We start from the raw sequence: 24,987 nt of genomic DNA on the forward strand, positions 1-24,987 counted from the left end.
ACATTTTTTGATACCAAAAGTGTCATTCTTTCCCTGTACTTCATTACAATACGTGTAAGTATATGTATACGTATAGACTACATTTTTTACTTGACAGTTATTCTTGGCTCGCTACAATAATAACTTTTCATGAAAAACTCAGTTTTGTTCGTAGGGTAAAGGTTTGTAGGTTACCAAAATATTTATCACGTTTTTTTTCCAGCATAAGAGAAAATGATGCACAATAATTTAAACTATTGGAGAAGAAGGCAAGTAAAGACAACGGCACATACTAATATAATGGCACCACGACAAAGGTTGATATTCTGTATTCTGTTAATGCGTCCACCACGGGAGGTGTTAAGTGTTTGCTGTGCATTTAATTAGAAAAACAAAGTATGCCCATCAATGTTCACTAAAGTAGGACAATCACTGTAACCTGTGAAAAACGTTGTAATCCCTGTGTTTAGAAGCGCGTCGATGATAAATATCTTTTGTACCGAAGTCACAGTAAAACTTTAAAACGCTTAAGGTATGAAAACAGTATTATGAATGGTCTTTGTTGTGTAAATGATAATTAGAATCTAATCTACAATTAGCATGTTCAAGTATCAGTCCCAGTAGATATATACACTCATGACGCCGAGGTCCACGATCCCAATTTTTTTTTACCAAAATATTTTTTATACAGAAACAATAAGTTTCGAGGGTACTGACACTTTTTGCTCTGGAAAAACTTTAAGGCACTCCTGAGTATCAGTCGTGCCTAATAAATAATAGTAAAGGCATGTGCTATTCTTCGTCAAAGAATAATCGAGTGTACGATTTTTGTCTGAAAGTAGTTGAGTGTATGATTCTTCGTTGGAAAGAAGTTGAGTAAACGATTATTCGTAGGGAAGTAGTCAAGTGCACGATTCTTCATCTAGAAGTAGTTGAGTGTACCATTCTTCGTCGGAAAATAATTAAGTGTATGATTTTTCTATGGAAAGTTATTAAGTGTATAATTCTTCGTCGGAAAGTAGTCGAGTTATACGATTATTCGTTGGAAATTAGTTAAGTGTACGATTCTTCGTCAGAAAGTAGTTGAGCGCACGAGTTTTCGTCGGAAAGTAGTTGAGTGTACGATTTTTCGTCTAAAAGTAGTAGTGTGTATGTTTCTTGGTTGGGAAGTAGTAGCTTGTACGATTCTTTGTTGGAAACCTCCAGCTGTACGATTCTTCGTTAGAACCTCTGGTGTACGGTTCTTCGTCAGAAGCATGTTGCTTGTTTTTTAAATAAGTGCATTTATCATGAGCTTAATAATATTTTTATTCGAAAAGTATCACACGCACTTAGTATTACATTTAGTAAGAAAACCATGCAAGAAAATCAAGATAATCAGGAAATCCAAGCAAAGCAATAAATTATACAATAATGGAAAAAACTTTTTAGTTTACTCTCAATACAGAAATGCGCAAATATGCCCTACGTGGCCTCATACCCCATAAGAAAGCATTGGCTGTGATGGTGAAAAATACAAACTGCGTGAATAAGCCATTAATCTAACGCAGGTACCATTTATCGCAAAAAAATCAGTGTGTCATTACTTTGAGAATTTTGTAATATTTCAAAATGTGACTAATTTGGTAAAAACATTGCAAATGAAAAAAAACGACCTTACGACTTTATTTAATTAAAAAGGAAAAGCTGAGAACCCAGAAATTTTCTTATTGGTGTACATTGATTAAATATACTTTGATGTTGATTGCAAATAAAATAATTGTGATACTTAGTGTAAATTTAGAAATAACATGTTTTTCATGCTAGAAATGTATGAGGATATGCTTTAATAATAAAACGATAAAAAAAATTTAGATATAAATAAGACTTTTATTTATGACAATTGACTTAGCATCTTTTTAATCGCAGCACCTTGTTTCGATCATTGAATTCCAAAAATTATATTATCTCTCGAAGCAAGGTAGAGTAATGGTATCCGTATTTTCTTTATATTTTTTTACGAATTTTTCATCAACTTATATAAACTCATGGACAGCTAACAACGATTTCTTTTTATTAATTGTATTTTTTTTTTTCTTTTCTTTTTTTTTTTTTTTTTTCTATTGATGAGCTTGGAACTACAAAAATTGCTAAAAATGTTATTTATACTTTTCGACCAAGGAACATTAAATAAAAAAATGACATCGTTATATTCTTTTATTTTCTGCATATTCTTTTTTTTCGATTAGAAAATAAATTATTTAAAATTTTAAAGTTCTTAATTGTCTATACTTTAACATCTGGCTCATTCCTTGAAGGAAAACGAATATACAAGACGTCATCGGAGTGAAATCCTGCCTTAATTCTTTCCAAATCACACTGATCTGGAATGTCAAACGTCATAGAGGCTTCGCTTAGTTGATTTTTCCTGGTAGCCTGAACTAATATCGATTTCCCTCTGACCTGAAAGATGACATCATTGTTCTAATTAACAGGTTAACTACGACGAAATTTGTTGGAATAGCTTTTTGTTATGATCAGATTATATATAAAAATAGTGTTGGGGCATAAACGCACCGGCTTTGTTTGTTATTGAAAAGACAGTTAAAACTGATAGATTATTTTGTCTAATTTTGCTTGTAACTTTCTTTAGGAGCATTGTATTGCAGAAGTATCAGAAGATAATTTGTTTTTTTTCGATAATCTACCAAAAAGTGGTGCTAAGGTTGTCTCACACCTATTTTTTACAAAGTGATAGCGAAAGACGCTATTCAAAATTATATATTAAAATTATATTTATCTTTTCATTCTTGCATATCATTACTTCAAAGTTAAGAATTCCGTATTTTTTTAAGAAATCGTAAGCCATGCTCAATAATTTTTATGTAACATTAAAAATGATTTCAAAAAACAATTTATTATTTTACAATTTATTTGCCTTAAACCTTATAGTATTGCTGCATCAAAGTTTTCAGATGAATTTTATTAAGGATAGCGAAAAGCTTCAATGTTGAGACAAACTTTTTTTTTAATTTTGACCTTAATCTTTTATAAAACTAAATTTGTAATAAAAAAAAAATATTATCATTTTGACGACTCACATTTGAATGTGTGGAAACCAATTTCACTTTATAGGATATATTTTTACATGAAGAAAAAAAAAAATTCAACGACATAATTCCAGCAACAGTAATTAAAAACTCATTTTTACAGTTACACAGTTAGTAATTTTTACATAAATTAACAGCATAAAACCAACTGTTATACTTGAATACTTTGACTTATTGTACTGTTTTTCGAACAAAAGGTTGCATGCATTTAGTCGTTAATGCATAAAAAAAATTAGATTTTTTTTTCCACGTACGAAAATTTAAGGTTCCCTACCAATTACTTTGGACCACGTTCCTGTAAAAAAACCCTTATTTAAGGTGCTGTCTCTTACGGTGTATCTTTTTAATCAGCTTTTTCTTCAGTTACCAGTTTGCATCCGCTTTTTTGTGAAACATATTTCTTGTAAATATAAGAAACGATGAGGAAAAAAGTGCAGTTGCATAAAAATAGTAATCAAGGATTATCGTTTAAATATCGTAGCAAGAAAAATCGTGCAAGTAAAAAAATATGGCTAAATTCATTAAAAATACTTTGTCTTGCATGCACGGCACGACCAATCTACAAAGCACCAGCGAAAAAAAAGTATTACTTGAACAAAAGGACTGACTTTTAATAGTACTCCGTAACTTACTCCGTACTTAAAAAAAAAACGGTATCTTAAAACCCAGAAAATAGAGCATAAGACAGTTAAAATCGTTAATAGTAACATTATGAAAAATAATTTCAAAAATTTTCTGTACACAGACGAGAATCATATTAGTGAAAGCAACAGTGATGATTTTCCCAAATCAAAAAAACGAAAAATGTAGAATATCGTTTGTTATTTGTACATGTATTTCACATAATATGACGAAATTTCAGATGTATTGGTTTTAAATGTATGTAATTAAATGAAAAATCTTTTTTAAAAAAAGTAGCGAATGATCATAATATGGTTTTGTGTAACGATATGAGTTTTGTATTTAGCAAGCAGACGACCAAATGCATAGTACGTCGAAGTTTTCAGGTATTTTTATATATATATATATATATATATATATATATGTATATATATATTTTTTTTTATAGTAATCGTTAATGAACGTAACAAATACTAACTCAAATCAATAACAAGAATTATTCTACAGAAATGAAACAAATTGTTTCAGGTTGGAAGACAGTTGGAGATAAACCATTATTACCACAAACTCTTAATAGTTAACATTAAAAACACGTTATAGCAGTTACATATTTTTCAATTCGTATGAAAATTTACTCCATTAAGTGCAATGTGTTGCATACCAGTAAAATGAACTATGTATTTGAAAATATCTACAATTTATTTATGTTGCAAAATTGAATCTTCTCAAAAATTGGGGTTGAAATTAGAAAGAAAAAATTGCTTTTTCCACCACATTAAAATTCTTAGCGTTCTTCATGACTTTTCGTTCTTAGATTTGTTTCAGCCTTTCTGTAGGAGAAAAAAATTCATACCAAAGGTATTTAATTATTAATTTTAAAGAATTTTTGATTGTAAAATCTTAAAATTAATAATTTTGCAAAATTAAAACTTTGAATAGCAATTTTCGAACTTTTTTGCTCTATAACTGCGCGAAAAATAGGTTTTCTATTGTCTGACTAGCAGCAATCAAAAGATAATCAAATAAAGATCAAATTATTTTGAGCTATTTTGACACTGTGATGAAAACATAGAATTATAAATAAAATTCAGCATATACTTTAGTCAATTTTTACTACTTGTTAAATACGAAAAGAAGCTGGTGTATTTATGCCCCAAAAAAAAATTTTTATGTGTCATAATTATAGTACAAAATTTTTTTAATTACTCTTGCTGTAGTAAAAAATTTCTTATTTATCATTTTTCGTGGCTTTATCTACCTGCTTAATAGCTTATTCAAGAGATTTACTGCATACATTTTAATTACACTTTGTTACAAGAATTGCAAAAGTTAAACATTTTCTCTACTCCCGGATTATACAAAAATCTTAATAGACTTTTTTCCTTAGTTCGAGGACAACCCTTGCAAAACATAAAACGTTTGAAAAATAAATAAAGAGAAGAACAAAGAAAATTTTTTTGATACTTACCATGACCTTAATTGTGTCTTTGTCATATTTAGCGCGACCAAACTCCTTCTGGAGGACCTTTTTTTATAAAACCACAATTTTGTTCAGTTTTGAGAAAGAATCTTAGAAAAAATTAAGTATGGAAATGCAATTTTAAAATCCCCATACCTTTTTGCTATCAGGTAAAAGGCGATGATCTTTGCTGCGTTTCAGGTCCAATTGCCTCGTCTCTTCAGTGGCGTTGCTGGTACAGGTTATTGGATGAACCTCACGGCCACAGAAAGAGACGCCAAACTTCTGAGACTCTTCATCATTCCGCATAATAAAATCCATCTTCTCATTTTCCTCATTATCGGACATTTTTCTTCAAATATTATGATACAAATACGTTGCTGCTGGTTGAGGAAAGTCTTTCAAGCGACTGATAAACAACGATGTGGCTCCTAATGTTGCTACTGTATGTGTCACGTTCGTGATATCACTATCGTTTATAATTAATACCTGTTATATCACGTACTCAATATTTTCGTGGCTAACTTTGTTAATGATACATGCTAGTGTGCGCTTAGGTACGGTCTTTGTTCTAGAAAAATGTCTAGTAAACTATTGTCTTGAACTTTAATGTTTGATGAAACTGTGCGTATCTGACATTACTTGATTTTATACCTTCAATAATTACTGTTGGAGGATCTGTATAAAAAGAGTTACCATGGAATATCTCAGGTGCGGGTGAGTGTTGAAAACAAAGGAAATATAACTCGTTCAAATCGTCAACTTTACAAAAAGCCACCTCAGTGTAGTAATAACGGATGTTCATTGCTATCAAATTTATGTACAAAATTTCTTGACACTACTTTGACAACGAGAAATGTCGTATTTTGTAGAGAAACATTTTCGATGGACGTACATTGTCACAATTCTTTAAAGATAAAATTGCAAGAGACGAGAAGAAAGTCTGTCTTCTTTGAAAAAGAAAACGATGTCAAGGTGTTTTTATAATACGTGAAAAAAAAGGAAGGAAAAAGATGTTAAGCCATACTTAGTCGAGTGAAGCTTGGTGAGGAATTTCTTCGATTGCTTTAGGTTATCTCTTTGTAGTAGAATCCTTTGTTCTTTATAAATACTAGGACTTAAACAATGCAGATTTTTACAAATGAGAGAGAATTAGAAACTTTGTTGCATTATTCCCATGATGTATCCTGGTAAAAAAATAATTTTCCTCCTTTCGGGCGGAAAGTGAGGGCCGAAAGAACTTTCAGTGCCTATTTCACGGGCGGAAAGTGGAACCTCCCGCCCTAGGGCGGAAAGTACATTCCTGCCCTAGGGCGGAAAGTACATTCCCGCCCGCAAATAAGAAAAATTAGTAAATTTTGTAGTTGGTGCTGTACATTATCAATATGTTATATGCGACATCTATCAAATATCTTTCTTTATACATCTTCAAAACAAGACTTGATTATTTTATGAAATTCTATTATAAGTATATTTTGTGTATAATTTCTTAAGAAAAAATATAATATTACGATAAGGGAGTATTATATCTCTGATTGCCATTTTTTGATACTCATACTCTCATTCCACCAAGTTTTTTTTTTTTTCGGGAGATTAGATTAATTTAATTTATTTTTTTTTTTCCGGGAAATGGTTGTAAATTTTTTTTTAATCGAACGATCAATTGATTTTTTGGACGAGGGGGGGGGCTTTGCCCCCCCTACCCCCCACCGGGGGCTCCGCCCCCTGGACCCCCGCCGGGGGCTTTGCCCCCTGGTCCCCCACCAGGGGCTGCCGCCCCTGGACCCCGCACAACCTTTGATGCGAACTTTCGTTTATTAACAATTAACTCTTACTTATTTTAAAAAATTCCCTACCTTACCGACTACTTTTTTAGACTTATTATTTTATAAAAATAAAATCATACTCAATTTTAAATAATTGATGCAAAATACGAGTTACCGTTCTTCTTCATGACATCTCAATCAATAAACATAGTTTTATATATACAACACAATTTATAAATAGGGAAGTTCACTAATATCTACACTGCAGTCAAGATATTCTAGCATACCAGCTTTAAGTTTTTGTTCGTACTCAACTATTCTAGTCAATACACTATTCGAAACACCTCCGTTATTTTTTAACAGAGGTTGCAATATCTTAGAATTCACCGTAAATATTTTTCATTTTTAATCCTGTAGTTAAATTTCTATTGAAGTGATCATTAACCAGACAAAATACGTTCTCACTTTGCGCCCTTAAGGAGAAAAATAGGATACGCGACTCGGGCGGAGGCCTTCCCGCCCTTGAGCGCACTTTCCGCCCTTCGAGTACTTTCGGCCCTCGGGCGGAAAGTACTCGGCGGGCGGAAAGTGCGCCCGCGGGCGGGAAGAAGCACTTTCCGCCCTAGTGGCGTAATATACTATTGTTTACATAAGACAAAAGAAAAAAAGAAGAATCTACAAAAATCAAGTCTTCATTCCAATACAACTTACTCGCTGTGGTACACAATCTTTAAAGACTTTAAGCTAGCAAAGTCTTGGAGCTAGCAAATTCTTTTACAATAGAGCAGGAAATATAACTTTCTTCCAGCTAAACGATTAAGCTTATCAAGTCACTTTTTGAAACTTTCTAAAACTATTTCTAAGACTAAAAGTATTTCTAAAACCTTAGGTAAGAAACTACATGCGAAAAATTCAACTATTCTGGCTGTATACTAAGGAAAGAAAATAGTTCACAATATGCAGTCAATCAAGGAACTTCGAAACAAGTAACTCGTCTACTAAAAATAATTAACATCATTAAAAATGAAAAGTCAAGGAGTTGTCTCAACTGAACGCTTAGAGTAAATTGAACAAAGCTGTGTTTTCCCAAATACTGAGGCATAACTTTTTTCTTTTTTTTTTTTTTTTTTTTTTTTTGTTTGTACACTACATTAGGTCTCCAATGTATGGCATACATGGCTTTCATTCTGGATATGCCTCATTGTAGAGAAAACACAGTAAAAGCAATAAAACGCATATATATAGAGGATTTACGAAACGAGTGTAGTAAATTGCAGTTGTTATAGCTTCTGTTTTTATATCGGGACGTTGGTAAGGCATATCTCATGTTAGTAAAAAGAATTAAAAGACCTCTTGATTTTCTGTTCTGTTTACATTTTTTTTTGCAGGTGGGCTTTCGTATAACAATTGGGTGATACAATATGGCATAAATTAATTTTTGTACATATAGGATTCCCAATTCTCTTTGGAAAGGAGAAGATGATTATGTACCACTGAAACCCATCGTGTACGTAAAATTGCTGCATCAAATCTCTCGTTATCAACGCTAATATCGTACCTTCATTTGTATATCCAGTCGAATAAGGCAGGATGTTCCAGCTCGACATATAAAATTAACAAACAGTTTATAATCATCTTTACATAAATATTGACATTAAATATTAACATGGAGAATACTTTAAAAGGCTTTTGCGACCTGCTAATTAAAACCTATATATTTGAAACTTTGTTCAATAAGATTGGAATCATCAAGTAGGAGACGATAACATATTTTCTACATGCATTTAATACAAAGACTTTGAAAGCTACTTACATCTAACACGAGTTTCTTAACTTTTTCACGATAACCAACATTTTTTCTAAATTACAATTAAAAGATTTATTTTGAAAGTATTTTTATTTTCATTTAGAGAACATGCTGTTACAGTTTTATTACAGCCGATATAATGTGACGTCTCAAATTACGGCTCCGTAAAACTAATCTGACTTTAAGCAAACTTTGGCATCGAATATTTTGAGAGTTTCCTAGATGGCAGATAAAAATGTTAATGCTATCTGAGTAATAACTTTTTTTTTTTCGAAAAAAATTACTTTTCAGTTGTACAAAGCTTGTGAACGAAATCAATTCAAATTTCTGGCTTTTTGAAAAAAAGGCCCACCCTTTTCATAGAATTTAAAAGTGTAAGTGTAAAAAAATTGTTAAAGTCCATCAAATGACGTGGTTCTCCTTAAAAATAATATCACCATAAAAAATCATTCAACGACTCCTTACCATTTCAAAAAGCTTCGAAGTCCTAATGAAAATTCAAAACTTTTTATTTTTCCCAAAGAGTTGTTATCCCTTAGAATTTACACTTTGTTAAAGTAAGTAACGTTAGGTTTTCTATCATTTTTCACATACCACCTCTTTTGTAACTCAACGAGTCCTTTCAAGCGCGAAGTAAATCGAATCTGATTTCATATCACGTAGGTATTAATTTACATGTCTTTACCAAACGCTCATTTTCTATAAACCATCTGCGAGAAAATCTCTCTATTGTAAACATATTGATATACGACACACACAAAATCAATACATAGTTTGAACACTCGTACATAAAATATTAGAAGAAGCCAAAAATATCGAAAACTTGTTGGTGGTGGGGGAAAAAAGCACTTGGTCGAGCTTGCGTTAACCCAAGTGGGGTAGGAGAAAAAAAGCTCGAGAGTCGAAGTTGATTGGCCGTCAAATTTGGAGAGTAGGAGCTAAGGTAGACGGTATTGGCTGCGAGTAAATACGTGGCCTCACAAAACATTGTAATTGGTAGGAGCAGTGGGTTCTTTCCATGATTGATTAGTTTGGTGTTGTGGTGGTGGTGGTAGTCACGATTCTGGGGATGGCTCAATGTATAATTTGTTTCATACTGTGGTATTGATATTGAAAATCTGTGACTTACATGATGGTTTATTTTATAGAATATTCTTCGTGGTACGCAAAGAATCATACAGAAGTTTGAATAGGAACAGAAAAATACAATAATTTTTTAAAATTTTATTTTAAATAATCTTGAATAATGCTCATATTTTTGTCTGATAGAATTGGTTCGACTTCGATTCTATAGTTATTTATGATTTTAAAAGAATCCTTTGAATAATGGTATTTGGTACATGATATTTTTTAATGTAACTGCAAATAACATTTTATAAAGAATTTAAAAATACAAATATTAAATCGGCTTTTGTACGTGTTACTGGTTATTCTAAGATTATCTACAATCTGTACTCCCCGTACTCATAATTTAATTCAAAAAATTATAGGAGTGTTATCTTTATCTGCAAAAAAAATCAAAATGAAAACTGGTACTTCAAAACATAGGCTATAGTAAATTATCTATTGTTATAATATTTGTTGATTTTATATAAAAATACAGCTCATTAAAATAAAAAACTAACATATTACCAAGAAGTAATCGATTGAAGTATACTCGGTACTTATAAAACTGTCACATTTATCATAACAACTAAGATAATATCAAAGTTTTAACTTTAATATTTTATACTTTATTGACGATGTAATAAAAATAAGCTTTAGGTAAATTTTTATGTTAGTTAATTAGATAAGCTTTTAATAAGCTTATCAAACAATTCGTGAAAAGTATGTTATCGTACAGCGATTCGGCTCTTCCCATTCATTGATTTGTGGTTATGTATTTTTTCTATTTCCTAATGAATTTGAAGGGCTTTAAAATAAGATGGTGGCCAGTAAAGCTTTTGATTACTACGATTGTGTGTTCACTTTCTAAAGGAGTCAGAAATACTGTAAAGATGAATAACATTTTTTCAACAAATTGACAGTAATTTTGACAAAGAAAAAAAAAAAAAAAAAACAAATACATGTATACTTTTTGATCTGATGTTTACGTCAGGTAAGTAATAATACTACAACTTCGATAAAGCTCGACAATATAACTGAAAATGCACTCCCTAAATTTAATTTTCAAGTTTAGCAATCGCTATTACAGAGGTAGTAGCGATGTAAGGAAGAAAATTATGTACGATAGTCTAATAAACAGTTTTATTTAATTTAAAGTAAATTGTCATTAATACTTTAATTACGTCATTATTATTTTTAAAATTTAACTAAAACAAAGTTTTAATTAATAGAAAGAAGTATTAAGTAAGAGAGTGTATCAACTTTTTGATTACTTAATTGTACAAAATTAATAAAAATTTTCTAAAATTATTTTTAAGCTCCTAGTTAAACTACTAAATTCTTGTACAAATACGTGTTATCGGAAAGAAAAGATAATACCCGCTTCTCATATTCTTATTGTAGAAATCAGAATTTCAGTTCAATACACAGTTAGACAATGTAAGAATCTGAAAGTTATGTTATCAATCTGGTGCAGATTGAAATTGTATTACAGTGTTCTTAAACTATTTAATTATTTAGAGAACTTCAAGTGTTTCTGATAGTTAAATAATACAATAATTTGTGTACATGTAACTCTGTACACAATCAGATCTGTACCTCACAAAAAGTGTAATAAGCATTGTAATCGTAACAGAGAATATTTTTTCCAACTTTAATCAGTGTCTATCGTGCATCACGTACGTGTGTTTTACGACTTATTTAAAGCTTGTGGTGAATATAAAATATCAATTCATGTTGTTTTTCGTTGCCCAAGAAACGGCCTCGTATTTGTTCAAACATGCCATCGCTACCGTTAAATATTAAAATGCATACACACCCACAAATTACATGTGACTTTTAATTTCCAATATAAACCCAAAAACTGCGTTTGATCAATAAAATGATGTTCTTACCAACGGGACGGTGCCTGATTCAAAGGACAGATTAGAGAAAAGGGAAGGGTGAAACAAAAACACCTGCAGGACACGTACCTCGCACGTACCGATAATCGTAAATATATTATAAGCAGAGCTGCGTAGTAGAAGTTGGTAAAAGTGAATTGTCATGCTTGTTGTAAGCATCAGTACTGACACATGATATTTAAGAGGATCGAGTTTTTTATTCTCAGCTCAACAGCTTAGCTACTTTGTCGTATGTCAGGAAATCGAGATGAGTTATCAAGGATTTTGGATATAGGAAGGAAAAAGCTCCTGAAAACATCAGAAGGGGCGTATATAATTATATACGTCCTTAACCACAGGAAAAAAGGGTGGGTATATTGGAGGAAAGTTTTGCATGTTAATATGTAGAATAAAGCTTTATTTTTGCATTTGGTACTATTTTTTAGAACCGACTTCTAATGGCACGTTTTTTTAAGTTGTAAGGTTGTAGCTTTAAAAGCGTATGCAACAATTAAGTTCACATCAACAGATGTGTAAATATATGTAAATTGACCAATAATAACAGACAGGTTAAATAGTACATGGTATATATTGAAGTAAATCGTATCTTAAAGTCATGAAAAATAATGGGTCGAATTATTATGTAACATTTTTCTGTCCTTCAGCAACATTTACTTTTCATGTTCATAGACGTACTATGTATAGATTAACATTACTGTATGAAATTCAATATTATAGAGCTTTCTTTCTTCGATTTCAAAGTACCTAGTATAGTCTCGGTTTACTTAAGAGCATGAATCTGTATGTGATTATTGACTTGTTCTCAACACATAATATATGTATACCAATCATCATACTAGGCAGTACGGAGTTCAACATAAAAGCACCAACTTCTTCATAAATACCTTATTTTATCAATCACCAAAGTTACATTTGATACGAATTTTCAAAAAGTGCATCTCAAAATACAAAATAAAGAAAAATTACGGTAAAACTTATAATATGTAAAGAAAGAGGCTGTGACTTCAATAATATTTAAACAAATTTTTGACTAGTATTTATTATTTATTCATTCAAGATAGTTGAAGATGTTGTTAATCTTCTTATACACAATAGGTTTTTTTTTATACTTTGGAGATATTTTTAGCCATCAGTCTAAAATAAAATGCAATTTTTAAATTCATATCAAAACATCTTAGACTTAAGGTTTTGTCAGGACTGCACCTTTCGTATCAAAACTAAAAAAAAAGTTTTTATAAAAGAACTTTGTAGAAATTGCGGTTTTTAATATGTCAACAAAATTTTGGTACAAAAAATAAATAAAGAAATAAAATAATGCATTAAATATTAATGTGGATAAAAGTAGGCACGTCTGTTTGGCTTAAGAGTTTTGAATCTGAAATCCGAAAGCAAGTTAAAAATGGTCATACTTACGATTATTAAGAGGAATAAAAAATCTTAGAGGCAGAGAGTAATCAACTGTAATTGTATGGTAAATAAGATTATCTGCTATTGAAGTATTGATTCGTTTTTTCATCGTTTTTAATTCGGTTGGCCGTGAATTTTTAATTACTTATTTTATAACACATTTTCTTGAACGATAAATATTTCACGTGTAATGTGTGCACAAAAGTGTGTGCTGATTGACAAAATGACAAAGAAGCTTAATAAATTTTTTGAGATCTTAATGCTTTGTAAAGAGATATTTTTCCATTCGACAAGAGCCAACTGACAGTGCTTTAACTTTCAGCAAATAATAAACTAATACCAAGGAAAAATATAAAATAATTCGAGCTTGTACTCAATGCTCATTTTTCATGAGTGTAAATTTTGCATTTTCCTAATAAGCAAAAAAATTTTAGTTACAACCTGAGGCCTAGATTCCTTTAGTACCAAGTTCATTATATATAATAATAGTTGAACGAAGGGGCAGTATCTTATTTTACTAGAATGTAATTCAAACTGTATTAATAAGTAACGAGTAATACAATATACCATCGTATTTACTAACAACAATATCAGTACATGTTGCAATAATGTAAATGCAATATAGTGCCAATTACATGGACATTTGTTTGAAAACTACTTAAATATACGAATAATGGTAAGGCAAATAAAAAAGGCAACATTTTTACATTCATTACTAAAAAATTTTAGCTTTTTCATTTATATGAAAATATAAAAACGTAACAGCTGTTTCATTACACTGTACCTTTCTTCGTGATAGAGGGTTACATACTAAACGTATTCTCAAACTCCAAGTTCTTGTCTCTATTATTTTCTTTACCACCATTTTAAAAAAGGTTTTTTATTAAATAAAGACCACCACAATCGATTACTAAAATAAATGGTTGACATTGTTTGGTTTTTTTTAAGATATATGACTATAGCGGTGTTTAAAATCATTTGATGAATAAATTACTCTTACAGGGCTTTAAACTTCTTATAAAAAAAAATACAAACAAATAAACGTTTAGTCAATAAACTGGTGTAAATCATCTAGTGAACTGTTTTATAAGTAATTTTAGTCACTGGCTAATTTTTTTCATTACTAACATACCTTAGTGATCAAATAGATTGAAAAATTAAAAAGTTTGTTATAAAAAATTTAATAATAGTGAATAATAAATCAAAAATAAAAAGTAGCTTTATCCAGATACCTTTTTCCAGAAGATCTGCGGAAACTTTTTTGGCAGCATCCAGTCGTTCTTCAGATAGGCGGAAAGGGCGCTTAAAGGTTGGGCGTCCTGTGGTGCTGATTGAGTGCTTCACTGGTAGTCCTGGGGGCTGGACAGAAGTGCTGCTTGGCTTGAACAGGTCTGCGAATTCTTTGCACAGCTCAGCATACTTTTGTACGAAGGTGCTACTGTTTTCGTAGAAATGAGTGACTGTTGAAACCGATTACAGAGGCATCCTGTCAAGGACTCCCTACAAGGCGAGGCCGCTGAGGGGATCTGTAAGCCTGGCGGCTTCAAGATCGAGTAAGAGCCCGTAATTCATCAGAAAATCCGCACCAATAATACCGTGTAGCACGTTGGCAATGGTGAAGGTGCAATTGAAATCTCTTCGGAGACCTAGGTTGAGCGACAGCTTGTGTGTGCCGAAGGTCTGGATAGTCGACTGGTTGGCGGCGTATAGCATGATTGGCTGCTGTGGTAGCTTTTCTCGGACTGTTGACATTAGCAAGAGCAGTAGGACCGAGCCAGTGTCCACGAGAAAGCGTAGGTTAATGCGCTTGTCGCACATGTGTAGGCGGTTTTCAGTGGTGCGTATGCTCACCTCTGCCACCTGATCCAAAGGTGGCATTAAGCGTTTCCCTGTCCCAGTGCGATGGGTGCACGGTAGGAGCAGGGCTTCATGCAGCGTATGGCTGCTGCTCCATGCTTGTTGTGGTACCAGCACCGGGAAGGCGAGGTTGGCGTGGCTGCGGGTGACTGAGAACGGCCTCGGCTGTGGGAGCGGAAATTCCGTCCATGACAGTTGTTGTTGTTATTGTTGTTGTTGTTGTCGTTGTTGTTGTTGTTGTTGGTGTTGTTGTTGTTGTTGTTGTTTACCGTGGGCTGCTCGAGTTGCTGGCGTGTAAGCGCGGTGAAGTGCGCTTTTGCGAGCCTAAAGGCGGCGACTTCCTGAGTGAGGTCCGGATGTCCGGCTTGACCTGTAGGGAAACTAATGGAACGTGGTGCGTGACTCACAGGCATTACAGAGGTTCCGGTTTTCAGCAGTTTATCAGCGGCCTCTGCGAGCTTGGGCATGTCAGCGTGTTCAAGCACTCGAAGCAGCATGGCAGCGTTAGGCGGTAAAAGGTCTAGCCACCTGACCTTGAGGGCTTCGTCTGTAAAGTTGGCACTAGCGTGGCTTTTGAGGTTGCGCCATAGTTGAGATGGTTTCATGTCACCAAGCTGTAGACCTGAGAGCACCATTTGTAGCTGCTTCTCGCGCGAATCGGACGTCCTAGAGAGAATTGCTTCTTTGATTGTCGTGTATTTGTCAGTCTCAGGCAGGTCGCTGATGATGTCTGCAAGCTGATCAATGGCGTCGCTGTCAAGTAAGCTGACGATGAGGTTGTACTTTGCTGCATCGTTGACGACATTGTGCAAAAGTCTCACATATTTTTTCAAGTTTAACAGGCATGGATTCAAAATTTTCGGTAGGGCCAGAGTGCATGAGCTTAGCGTAAAATTTAACTCTCAAAATTTTTAATGGTACAACTTCGACGCAGTAAAAAGAGAACGACATTAACAGGAATCTTTTAGCCTTTGAAAATCATAGTATTTCATGGCTGCAAAGTGAAAAATAAAACGAGCTTTGAATGCCCAGGAAATCAAGATGCCCCTGAAGAAAACCACCAATGCGCAGTTTTTAAAAAATAAATTAAGTTGGGCCAGCCTATTTGCTTGCTTATTAAAAATAAACGTGTAATTAACATTATTGAGAGAAATAAGGAAAGAAATGCTATATTCTAAAAGCTTGAGGGAATTTTAATAAAGCTGATGTCAAGTGGAACTCTGCCACGAGTTAAATTGACGAAAATACCTGTAAAATAAGGTGGTCTTTCGAGCATATTTAATTTAATACATCCCTTTAAAGTCTCTTAAAATTTTTTGGGTACGTCTTTGCATGAACTTGTGGCAATAAGCGTAAAAATCTAAGCCTTCGGCACTTTTGAGATTAAGAATTAAAGTGTGTTCAAACAGATGTAACCACATCTTATAAGTGATAATTTTTTCGATGGCCATAGCTGCAACGATGAAGTTACCCCCACATTTGATACAGCCAGATTTGTAAAATACAACATCAGTAGAGTCTAACTACTTCCAGAAAAATTTTTTTACGAACTACCACAGAAAAAGTAGGTTTCCACACAAAAATACACTCTCAAGTATTATGAATAAGTCACCAGCATATAGGGAAAACATAAACACATCTTGTATTACAACGCTATACGTAGAATCAGCGTTAAATTGAAGCTGCCGCTGACGTTGCTTTTTGTTGTTGCTTTTATTCCTTATTATATCACCACAATGTTGTTTTTAACCATATTAAATCTTAAATTATAGTTGTACATGAATTCAGGAACGATCTTGAAGAAAATTCGTAGGATTTATACGCTTGTACTCGTATTATTTAAGTAGACAGTAAAAGATTCTAATACGCTTATCTAACAATGGATGCCAAGTGCGTAACTACATTATTTTGGTTCTGTCTGTTCATTGCTTTGCTGTTATGTATTTTTTCTACCCCAAATTAAATGTTTATTACTTGATAATTAAGTGGTAGCTAGTGAATTATTTGATTCTTATTTTGTGATGCTATTTTTTTCAATGTTTCGAAAAATGTTTAAAGTGCAAATAAGCTTTTTTCAAAAAAATTACAGTATTTTTACAAAATAAAAAAAGAAAAGTAGATTTATTTAATTTAATATACACATAAGATGAGTGACAAAATTACTACCTTAGTTTAGCTTTAGAATATAACCTATAACTAATACTTAAATTCAACTCTCAGTTTTAGCAATTACTATTATAGAAGTATCAGCAATCTAAGAAAGAAAATAATGTACGATAGTATAAAAACAATATTTTTTTAATTTTAAGTAGAAGGTTGTGAAATCGTAGTAATGATTTTAAATATATATATATATATATATATATATATATATATATATATATATATATATATATATATATATATATATATTCACACATACACACACATACATAAATATATATATATATATATATATATATATATATATATATATATATATATATATATATATATATATATATATATATATATATGCACTTCTTTAAGGGGGCTCCTACGACTACTGCTGAGGTCAAAGACTAACAAAAAATAAAGTTTTGTTTTTTAATAAACAAATGTGTCTGAAAATCATTATAATATTTTTAATAACGCATGAAGTGGGAAAAATAATATTTATGTGTGTAGTTTAACTTTGTACGAAAAATTAATTATTGTTTTGACCAGTCTAGTGCATACGAGGGTACGCCACCCATAGAGGTATAAGAATAGAGGGGAAAAGCGCTATACTAACCCATTAGCGGCAGCGACAGCATAACTAAGTCAAACGGGGCATCTGTCCTTGTTGCCAAAGCCACGTTATTGGCTACTTCTTCGTTCTGGATCCTACAGTTGATTCAATCTCATGTATGACTCGACCAATAACACAACTGCCAGACAAAGACAGATGCCCCGTTACGTAGCGAATTCTGCTGTCGCATATCACGTCCCCTTTTCTCCTCTATTCTTATACCTCTATGACGCCACCAGACCAGACCACCTGTGTTGGTGTAGTATAGCGATGTAATATATAGGAATATGGTATATATATGTCGTGAACAAGTACGTCTGCTACCCACGTGACCTCCTGACCTCCCGGACATTATTTATTTATTTCCATCACAAATATCTCGCTAAAATGGTCCTTTATCCACAATTTTTAATACAGCATATTACAGAGGAAGACTTCATCTACAAAACGTATATATTCAGTCTGCTGGGACATTCAATTTAGGTTTATTATAAACGAAAACAAATTGTTTTTCACGTTGCCCCATAGGAACACGTGCTAATAGTTACAACTTTGAGCTCAGATTTCTCAAAATTTCGACCCATTCGAAATATAATTTAGACCACCATTAAATTCAGTAGACTTTTATTTACAAGAAATAATATATCTCTGTTTAAGGACTTTCGTGAAGGAGCCCCCTTGAAGCAAGTAACATCGATTATTTCACTTAATTTGATGAGTTGCAAAACATACAGTTTCCAACGATATTTTTTTTTTTTTTATTAATTTTACCGTGTAAAACTAAATATTATGCTAAAGTGCTTTAGAACTACAATGTTATTTAGAGAACATAATATGTTTGAAACTTCTTAATATTATAGTAAATTGCGTAAATGCATTTCTGTACACAGTCAAATTAAAAAAAATTATTATCTTACCTTACAAAAATTTATCTAATAAACGTTTTATTGTAAAAAAAATGTTTTTTTTCCAACTTCAATCAACATGAGTCACGTATCATGTGCATCAGGTGTTTTAGTACTCATTTTTAGATTGTGGTTAATATGGAGTTTCGATTTTTGTTGTTTTTTTTTTTTCAGAAAAATGGTCTCGTAATTATCAAAACATCATTACTTTACAGTAAAATATTGAAACTTATACAAATCTACAAATCGCTGGCTTGTAATTTCTAATAGGAACCCAAAAAAGTGCGTTCGATCGATAAAATGATGTACCTACCAATGGGGCAGTGACTAATTCAAAGGGAAGATTATAGGGAAGATAAGTGTGAAACAAAAACACCTGCAGGACACGTACCTCGCACGTACCGATAATCGTTAATATATTATAAGCAGCGCTGTGCAGCAGGAGGTCGTAAAACTGAATTGTCATACTCATTGAACGCGTCAGTACTGACACATGATATTTAAGGGGTGCGAGTATTTTCTCGATTCAACAGCGTAGCTACTTTGTCGTATGCCAGAAAATACAGATGATCTATTGAAAGTAAAGGGAGTGGAAAGGGGGAGCTTAGGAAAAACCTCAAAAGCATTGGGCTGCTATAATTAAATGTCTTTAATCGCAGTTGCAAAGGGGGTGGGTTTATTGAGTGAGGGTCTTTTGCATCTACGTACAAAATAAAGCCTCATTTTGGTATTTATTACTGTTTTTGGGACCACCTGCTATTCGCACATTTTCTTAACTTTTGAGATTATGGCTTGAAAAACGTATGTAATATATACTTTGAAATAAACACACTGAGGAAAATAGTGTTGAAAAAAGTATTATAACTGTACTAAAAACCATCATATTTTTTAGAAGAGCTTATACATACCCACCTAATAATGCAAATTATTACGTTTAAAGTAATTTTTATTATATTTTAAGCAATTTTTATTATGTAGCAGCCCTCAAAAAAATTATTACGCGGCTTAATAAAAATTATCATGTCTAACATAGTAAAGAATGTGATAGTAAGATTTTTGTTATTTTCCATAGTAAATTTTTTTGTCATCGTTTTCAAATGTCCCACATTTAGAAGTAGAATATGCGATGTGGCATAATTAAATTTTTTATTCCACTGAATTGCTAGGAACGTTCATACTTACGATTATTAAGAGGAACAAAGAAATTTTCAGGAAGAAAGTAATCTAGTGTGATTATGTTGTGAATAAGATCTGCTTTCATTAATGTGTCAGTTTGTTTTTTTTTGGTGTATTTAATTTGATTAAATGTTAATTTCCACTTACTCATTTCAAGACACATTTTCTTTGACGATAAAAGTTTTATGTATAATAGCTCTCATATACAAAAATATGTATTGATTGACAGAAAAAGAGTAAAGCTTAAAAAATTGTTTAGAATGTTGATTCTGTGTAAGGAAACATTTTTAAACGTGACATTAACCCACTTATAATATGTTCACTTACAGTAAATATCAAAATCATACTGAAGTAAAACATAAAAACTACTCAAGCTAGAATTTCATTTTAAATTTTCTTAAATATGAGTTATGACACTTTTTTGTAAGAAAAAGATTTTTAGTTATAACTATAATGCTATAGCTTAACACCCAGATTCCTCTAATCCTTAGTATATTATATATAATAATAATTAAACAATGAGACAGCGTCTAATTTTACTACAAAGTTACTCATAGTGTAATAATTAGTTAATAAATAATTATATATTATATGATATCAAGTTACATTTATATTAGTACCTGCTGCATAAATATAAGGTCAAATTTATAAAGTGCATGAAAAATTTCGAAATTACCGTACTTTTAAGACTTCAGCATTTCTTAAATTTCACTTTTGTCGAAAAAGTATTACTTCAAGCATGAAAAGTGTACGGTTAAGGAAATAATGAAGACAACTTGACATTTATCACTCTAAAATTTTCACACTTTTATTTATGTTGAAACATAAGGAGTAACAGCTGTTTCAGTACACGGTTTCCGTCTGTCTGAACGTTTTACAAACTAAACATTTTTTTAAACGTTCGGTTGTGATATTTCTTATTCCCTAAAGTATTATTTAAAAATAGGTCTTCATTAAGTAAAGACCGCAACAATTAATAATTTAAAGAGCGTGAATACTAGCTTTTCAATCAAGTGCACACAGACTATCTTGTTTTACAACATCTACATCAGAGTAGAACTAACAACTCACCGCATTGACAAAAGAACAAATTTGGACAGCTTTTTGACCAAACACACAACAATGCAGCTGTCGAAAAGGATGCTAAAACTAGATAGAAAGATCACGTGCCGAAAAAGATTTATTTAAAGTTTTTACTTAAAAGTGATACACTCAGAACTTTTTTTTTAAATAAATAAAATTTAATTTCATACCATGAATTAAAATACAGGACCAAAAGTAAATAAGTTAGTCAATAAAAAATAGAATATCAAGAAAAAACTCTAGAAATTTAGAATACAATAGATTTTTAATGTCAGAGACACTTAAAAGATAACAGCAATTATCATAATAACAACAGTGTATGTGAGAGCCGAGATAACCATACATACAGACGCGAATACTTTAATCAGTTTTTTTTTTTTATTATGGTGGAAAAAAATTTTGAAATTGAGTTTTTTTGGATTAATTTACAATGCTAAAGAGCTTATGACAACAAATTGTGTGGAAAAGGATGCTTTTACAAGAAAAGCTGATGATTAATACTATTATGAAAAAAATTTAGTTTTAATTCTATGAGTTTACGAACAAACCGAATAATACCCAATAGTTTATATCGAAGTCTAGCTTTAAGCATAAAAAAGAATTAAGGAGAAACATCATTATTATAACGAGAGCAAAAAAACCGACTATAGTAGCTAAATAAAGAAATGTACAGATATTTTTCACATTTTATCTAACAATCCAATTGACGAATTTCAGTAAGTCATAATTCAAGTATACAAAAATAGTCTTATTTTTAAAAGACTGCCATATTTTTCAGTCATACTCGTCAATTCGCAACGTTCTAAACTATATTAGTTTATCAAATCCCATGGACTTATATCATATTAGACCAATAGTGTTGCTTATTAACGCTCCTTCTTAAAAAAGTCCCAAATTAATTCATATTGTAAGCAACAGCACGAAATTTTTATGTACATACAGTATTTAAAGTTTATAAGCTTAAATTTAAAAAATTTCAAACATTCAAATCAGTGAGAATAGTAACATGATTTTTTTCCGAAGTTAAGAATTCGTTGTCTAGTTTTTTCAATCTACAAGAAACATAGAATTATTAAAGAGTTTTAAGTAAAAAAAAAACTGACGAATGTATGAGAAATGACACTACGAAGAATTTATTGTGCTACTTAAGCAAAACTATTTTGGATAAAATAATAGTATATCGTTTCAAAAAACGATTTAAAGATGTCTAACCTACTTAGCTTACTTTTAGCAGAAGATTTTACATAAACTTTCATAATAACATATTGGATCATCAATCAAGCCACAATCTATCATGCTGACACGAATATTTAGACAATTTTTAAAAATATTTTTTAAGGCTTACAAAGACAATTGCCAATATTGGTCAAAATTATCAACAGCCTCCATTATAATATTGAATTCACAGTCAATAAGGAAGAAAACAACAGTTAGAGGTTTCGAGATATTACTAATACTGGGGTACGAGTTTGCTTCAATTTTTGCATTTATCATAAACCAAAATACAAAGATATCACAGTTCACATTAGATAGAGGTCGAGCAAAAAGAAATATTTCTGTCATATATTTTGGAATGCCCTAAGATATTATTTAAAAAAGACTTAAGTTACACAACACAAAAGTAGTATTCAATGTATCAATAACATTTGAATTTTTGCTTTAAAAATATTAAAAGAAAAACTCAAAAGTTACAACATCTGGTGTAACTTGTTTCAATAGCGGTTTATGCAAAAAAACTATATTTTTGACAAATAGGTTAAAATTTTGATGTACGAATTATTGAGCATTATAACGCTTTCATAAAAAAAGTAATAATTACACAACACTGTCCATTTATTTCAATGCAATCACAATTTTAATCTTGAATAAAAAATTTAACGTTGAGCCACGACTAGCAAGCTAATAGACACCTTAGAAGCAGTTCAATTTATTTGCTAGCTTAGTAATACGTGTTGGCATCATATTGATGACATGTTACGCTGAATACGATGAGTTTGTAATACTCTTTGTCTGAGAAAGTACGGTGTTCTGGAACAGCTGTTACATGTTTAAGTCTCACATGAATGTAAAAGTGACAATTTTTGTATGATAATAAACTTTAAGTTGGTGTGTACTAGATTCTGCACTATTAATTAAAACATAAATCTTGATTAAGTAAATACCACAATAATCAACTACTAAGATGTATGTTTGACATTATTTTGTTTTTTCAAAAACAGTTGTGTAATAAGGCGTTATGAATAACTTAATAAATTAGATACGCTCATAAGACTTTAATTTAAAAAAAAATCATAAATCTATGCCGCTATAAATAAACAAGTGAATTGTTCGATAATTAATTTTAGTTAGTAACTTTTTTTTGCGTTATTAAATAATTTTATACATTAAAAAATAATAAAGTTTATTATAAAAAACTAAATTGTTGTGAGTATTAAGTCAAAAACAAAAAGTAGCTTTAAGAAAAATATAGATTGCTTTAAAATTTTGTCATAATTTTGATTCTTTGCAACTTGGCCTACGTGGACTCGCTCCTCCTCTGCTTAAAAATAAAGACGAAAGGAGGGGAAGTTAGGAAGGGGTTGACTGTTTTCATGGGCGTGACTTTTTTCCTATTCGATGGCCGAAAAATTTTGGTGGTGGGGAACATAACTCCGAAACCTTAGCCCTTAAATGTCCAGCGCTAGCACGACACTGTCTCACAGTGCGTCAGCTAGACAACACCTCAACCCAAAGTGACCACTTCAATAAGATATTATCTCTCTAGTTTGACATAGGAGCCCAGTGTTTAATCAGTGTTTATTAGTGAAAAGTGACCCGTAAAGTTTATAGTATCCAAACCTCCAGCTTTCAAAGAAAGTCAATTTCAGCTGTGCTGAGCTGAATAAAAGGAACTCTTGAAAGTCACTTCTTACGTCACAAGAGCCAACTTATTAAGTGAGTACTTGCTTAAGTCCTGTCTCTAACGAAAATAGATTCATTTTACTCTTGGCGAAATCATACTTGGTTTTTTATCATGGAGCGTACTTGTTTTATCAAAATAATTACAGAGTGGCAAATTTTTTAATTAAAAACTTTTATTAGCTTTATAATGCAAAGTAAGTAGATCATTTATTAAATTTTGTATTTTTATTTCATTTTTTTATCTTTCTTCTTTTTATTAATTTTTTTTAGTAAATTCAAATTAAACTTTGTCCTGTCTTTATTAAAGGAGTGAAGAATTTGTATAAAAACAGCGATGTCTTGATGTAACGTAACGTAATACTTGCAACCAAACTTTCCTGTAATAAGGATGACATTAAAAATGCACTCTTTTTAAATTAGTAATTTTTCAACTTTTAAACGTTTATTGCGACTTCAGCAGACCAAGTAGAGTTTTCCCCTGGTTACGAGTTTCATTACAGCAATTACGAAACGTCTCTTATGCCTGGTGCTTGCCTTGACAATATTCTCTATCAATTATCAAAGACTCTATTTTTTTGCGATCCTTCTTACATAAAATTTTCTGAAAATATTATTGTCTTGCTATTTCGTTCATTTTATTATTTAGACACCTTAAATCTTTTTATTTATTTTTTAAAAAAAATCAAATTAAAAAATGCAAAAAAAAAAATAATTGTTCAAAACAGCTCTTAAAATTAGGAATAGAATTCATAAGCATTTGATTTCAAAATAATCTAAAAATTTAGCTTTATTATTAATGGTTGTTAAATTTCAGAGTTCAAAGTGCATATAAATTTTTACACTAATATTTTTTATTATTTACCATCAAGTTAAAACTTTTTTAATGCACTTTGTTTTATATCCGGTAAAAACTCACTATAACCCTTTTGTTTAATCAAAAAAACTTGTATCGAATACCACTACCTGTCTGAAAAAGTCTCTAAGATCGAAGCACGTTGGTACTCAACAACATATTTAATTCACAGTTAAAACTGTATTTTTTCATACTTTACCATGCAATATCGTGACAAATGTTTAAAAAAAGAAATAATAAAAAAGCGTCTTTTACAGGTATTATGACCACTCTGTTCAAGACTTAAAAACAAAATCAGTACTGTTG

At 31.3% G+C, this 24,987-nt stretch overlaps 2 protein-coding genes across 2 annotated transcripts; both read right to left on the minus strand.

Moving 5' to 3' along the window:
* Nucleotides 1–2,140: 2,140 nt before the first annotated feature.
* On the minus strand, nt 2,141–5,571 carry LOC149373034 (uncharacterized). Its single transcript, XM_089597995.1, has 3 exons — nt 5,305–5,571; nt 5,158–5,214; nt 2,141–2,421 (listed from the first exon to the last, which is right to left on the minus strand). Exons 1-3 carry the CDS (start codon nt 5,494–5,496, stop codon nt 2,245–2,247), a joined length of 426 nt encoding a protein of 141 aa, XP_089454121.1. The 5' UTR covers nt 5,497–5,571; the 3' UTR covers nt 2,141–2,244.
* A 9,065-nt stretch (nt 5,572–14,636) lies between these two features.
* On the minus strand, nt 14,637–16,269 carry LOC149373035 (uncharacterized). The gene is made up of 3 exons (XM_089597991.1): nt 16,242–16,269; nt 15,263–15,780; nt 14,637–15,158 (listed from the first exon to the last, which is right to left on the minus strand). Exons 1-3 carry the CDS (start codon nt 16,267–16,269, stop codon nt 14,637–14,639), a joined length of 1,068 nt encoding a protein of 355 aa, XP_089454117.1.
* Between the last annotated feature and the right edge of the window lie 8,718 nt (nt 16,270–24,987).

This window comes from Copidosoma floridanum, unplaced genomic scaffold, assembly GCF_036245765.1.
Source record: "Copidosoma floridanum isolate Cflo_tuat_1 unplaced genomic scaffold, Cflo_Japanese_pri ptg000056l, whole genome shotgun sequence".
Classification (NCBI taxonomy): Eukaryota; Metazoa; Arthropoda; class Insecta; order Hymenoptera; family Encyrtidae; genus Copidosoma; species Copidosoma floridanum.

Coding starts and splice junctions, on each gene's coding strand:
- LOC149373035 (XM_089597991.1), bottom strand. CDS start 16,269: ATGCTCGAAAGACCACCTTATTTTACAG. Junction 15,781..16,241: donor AAGACCACCTTATTTTACAG/GTATTTTCGTCA, acceptor TCAACGATGCAG/CAAAGTACAACCTCATCGTC. Junction 15,159..15,262: donor AGCAACTCGAGCAGCCCACG/GTAAACAACAAC, acceptor CCGCTCCCACAG/CCGAGGCCGTTCTCAGTCAC.
- LOC149373034 (XM_089597995.1), bottom strand. CDS start 5,496: ATGTCCGATAATGAGGAAAATGAGAAGATGGATTTTATTATGCGGAAT. Junction 5,215..5,304: donor TTTTACCTGATAGCAAAAAG/GTATGGGGATTT, acceptor TTATAAAAAAAG/GTCCTCCAGAAGGAGTTTGG. Junction 2,422..5,157: donor AAGACACAATTAAGGTCATG/GTAAGTATCAAA, acceptor GTCATCTTTCAG/GTCAGAGGGAAATCGATATT.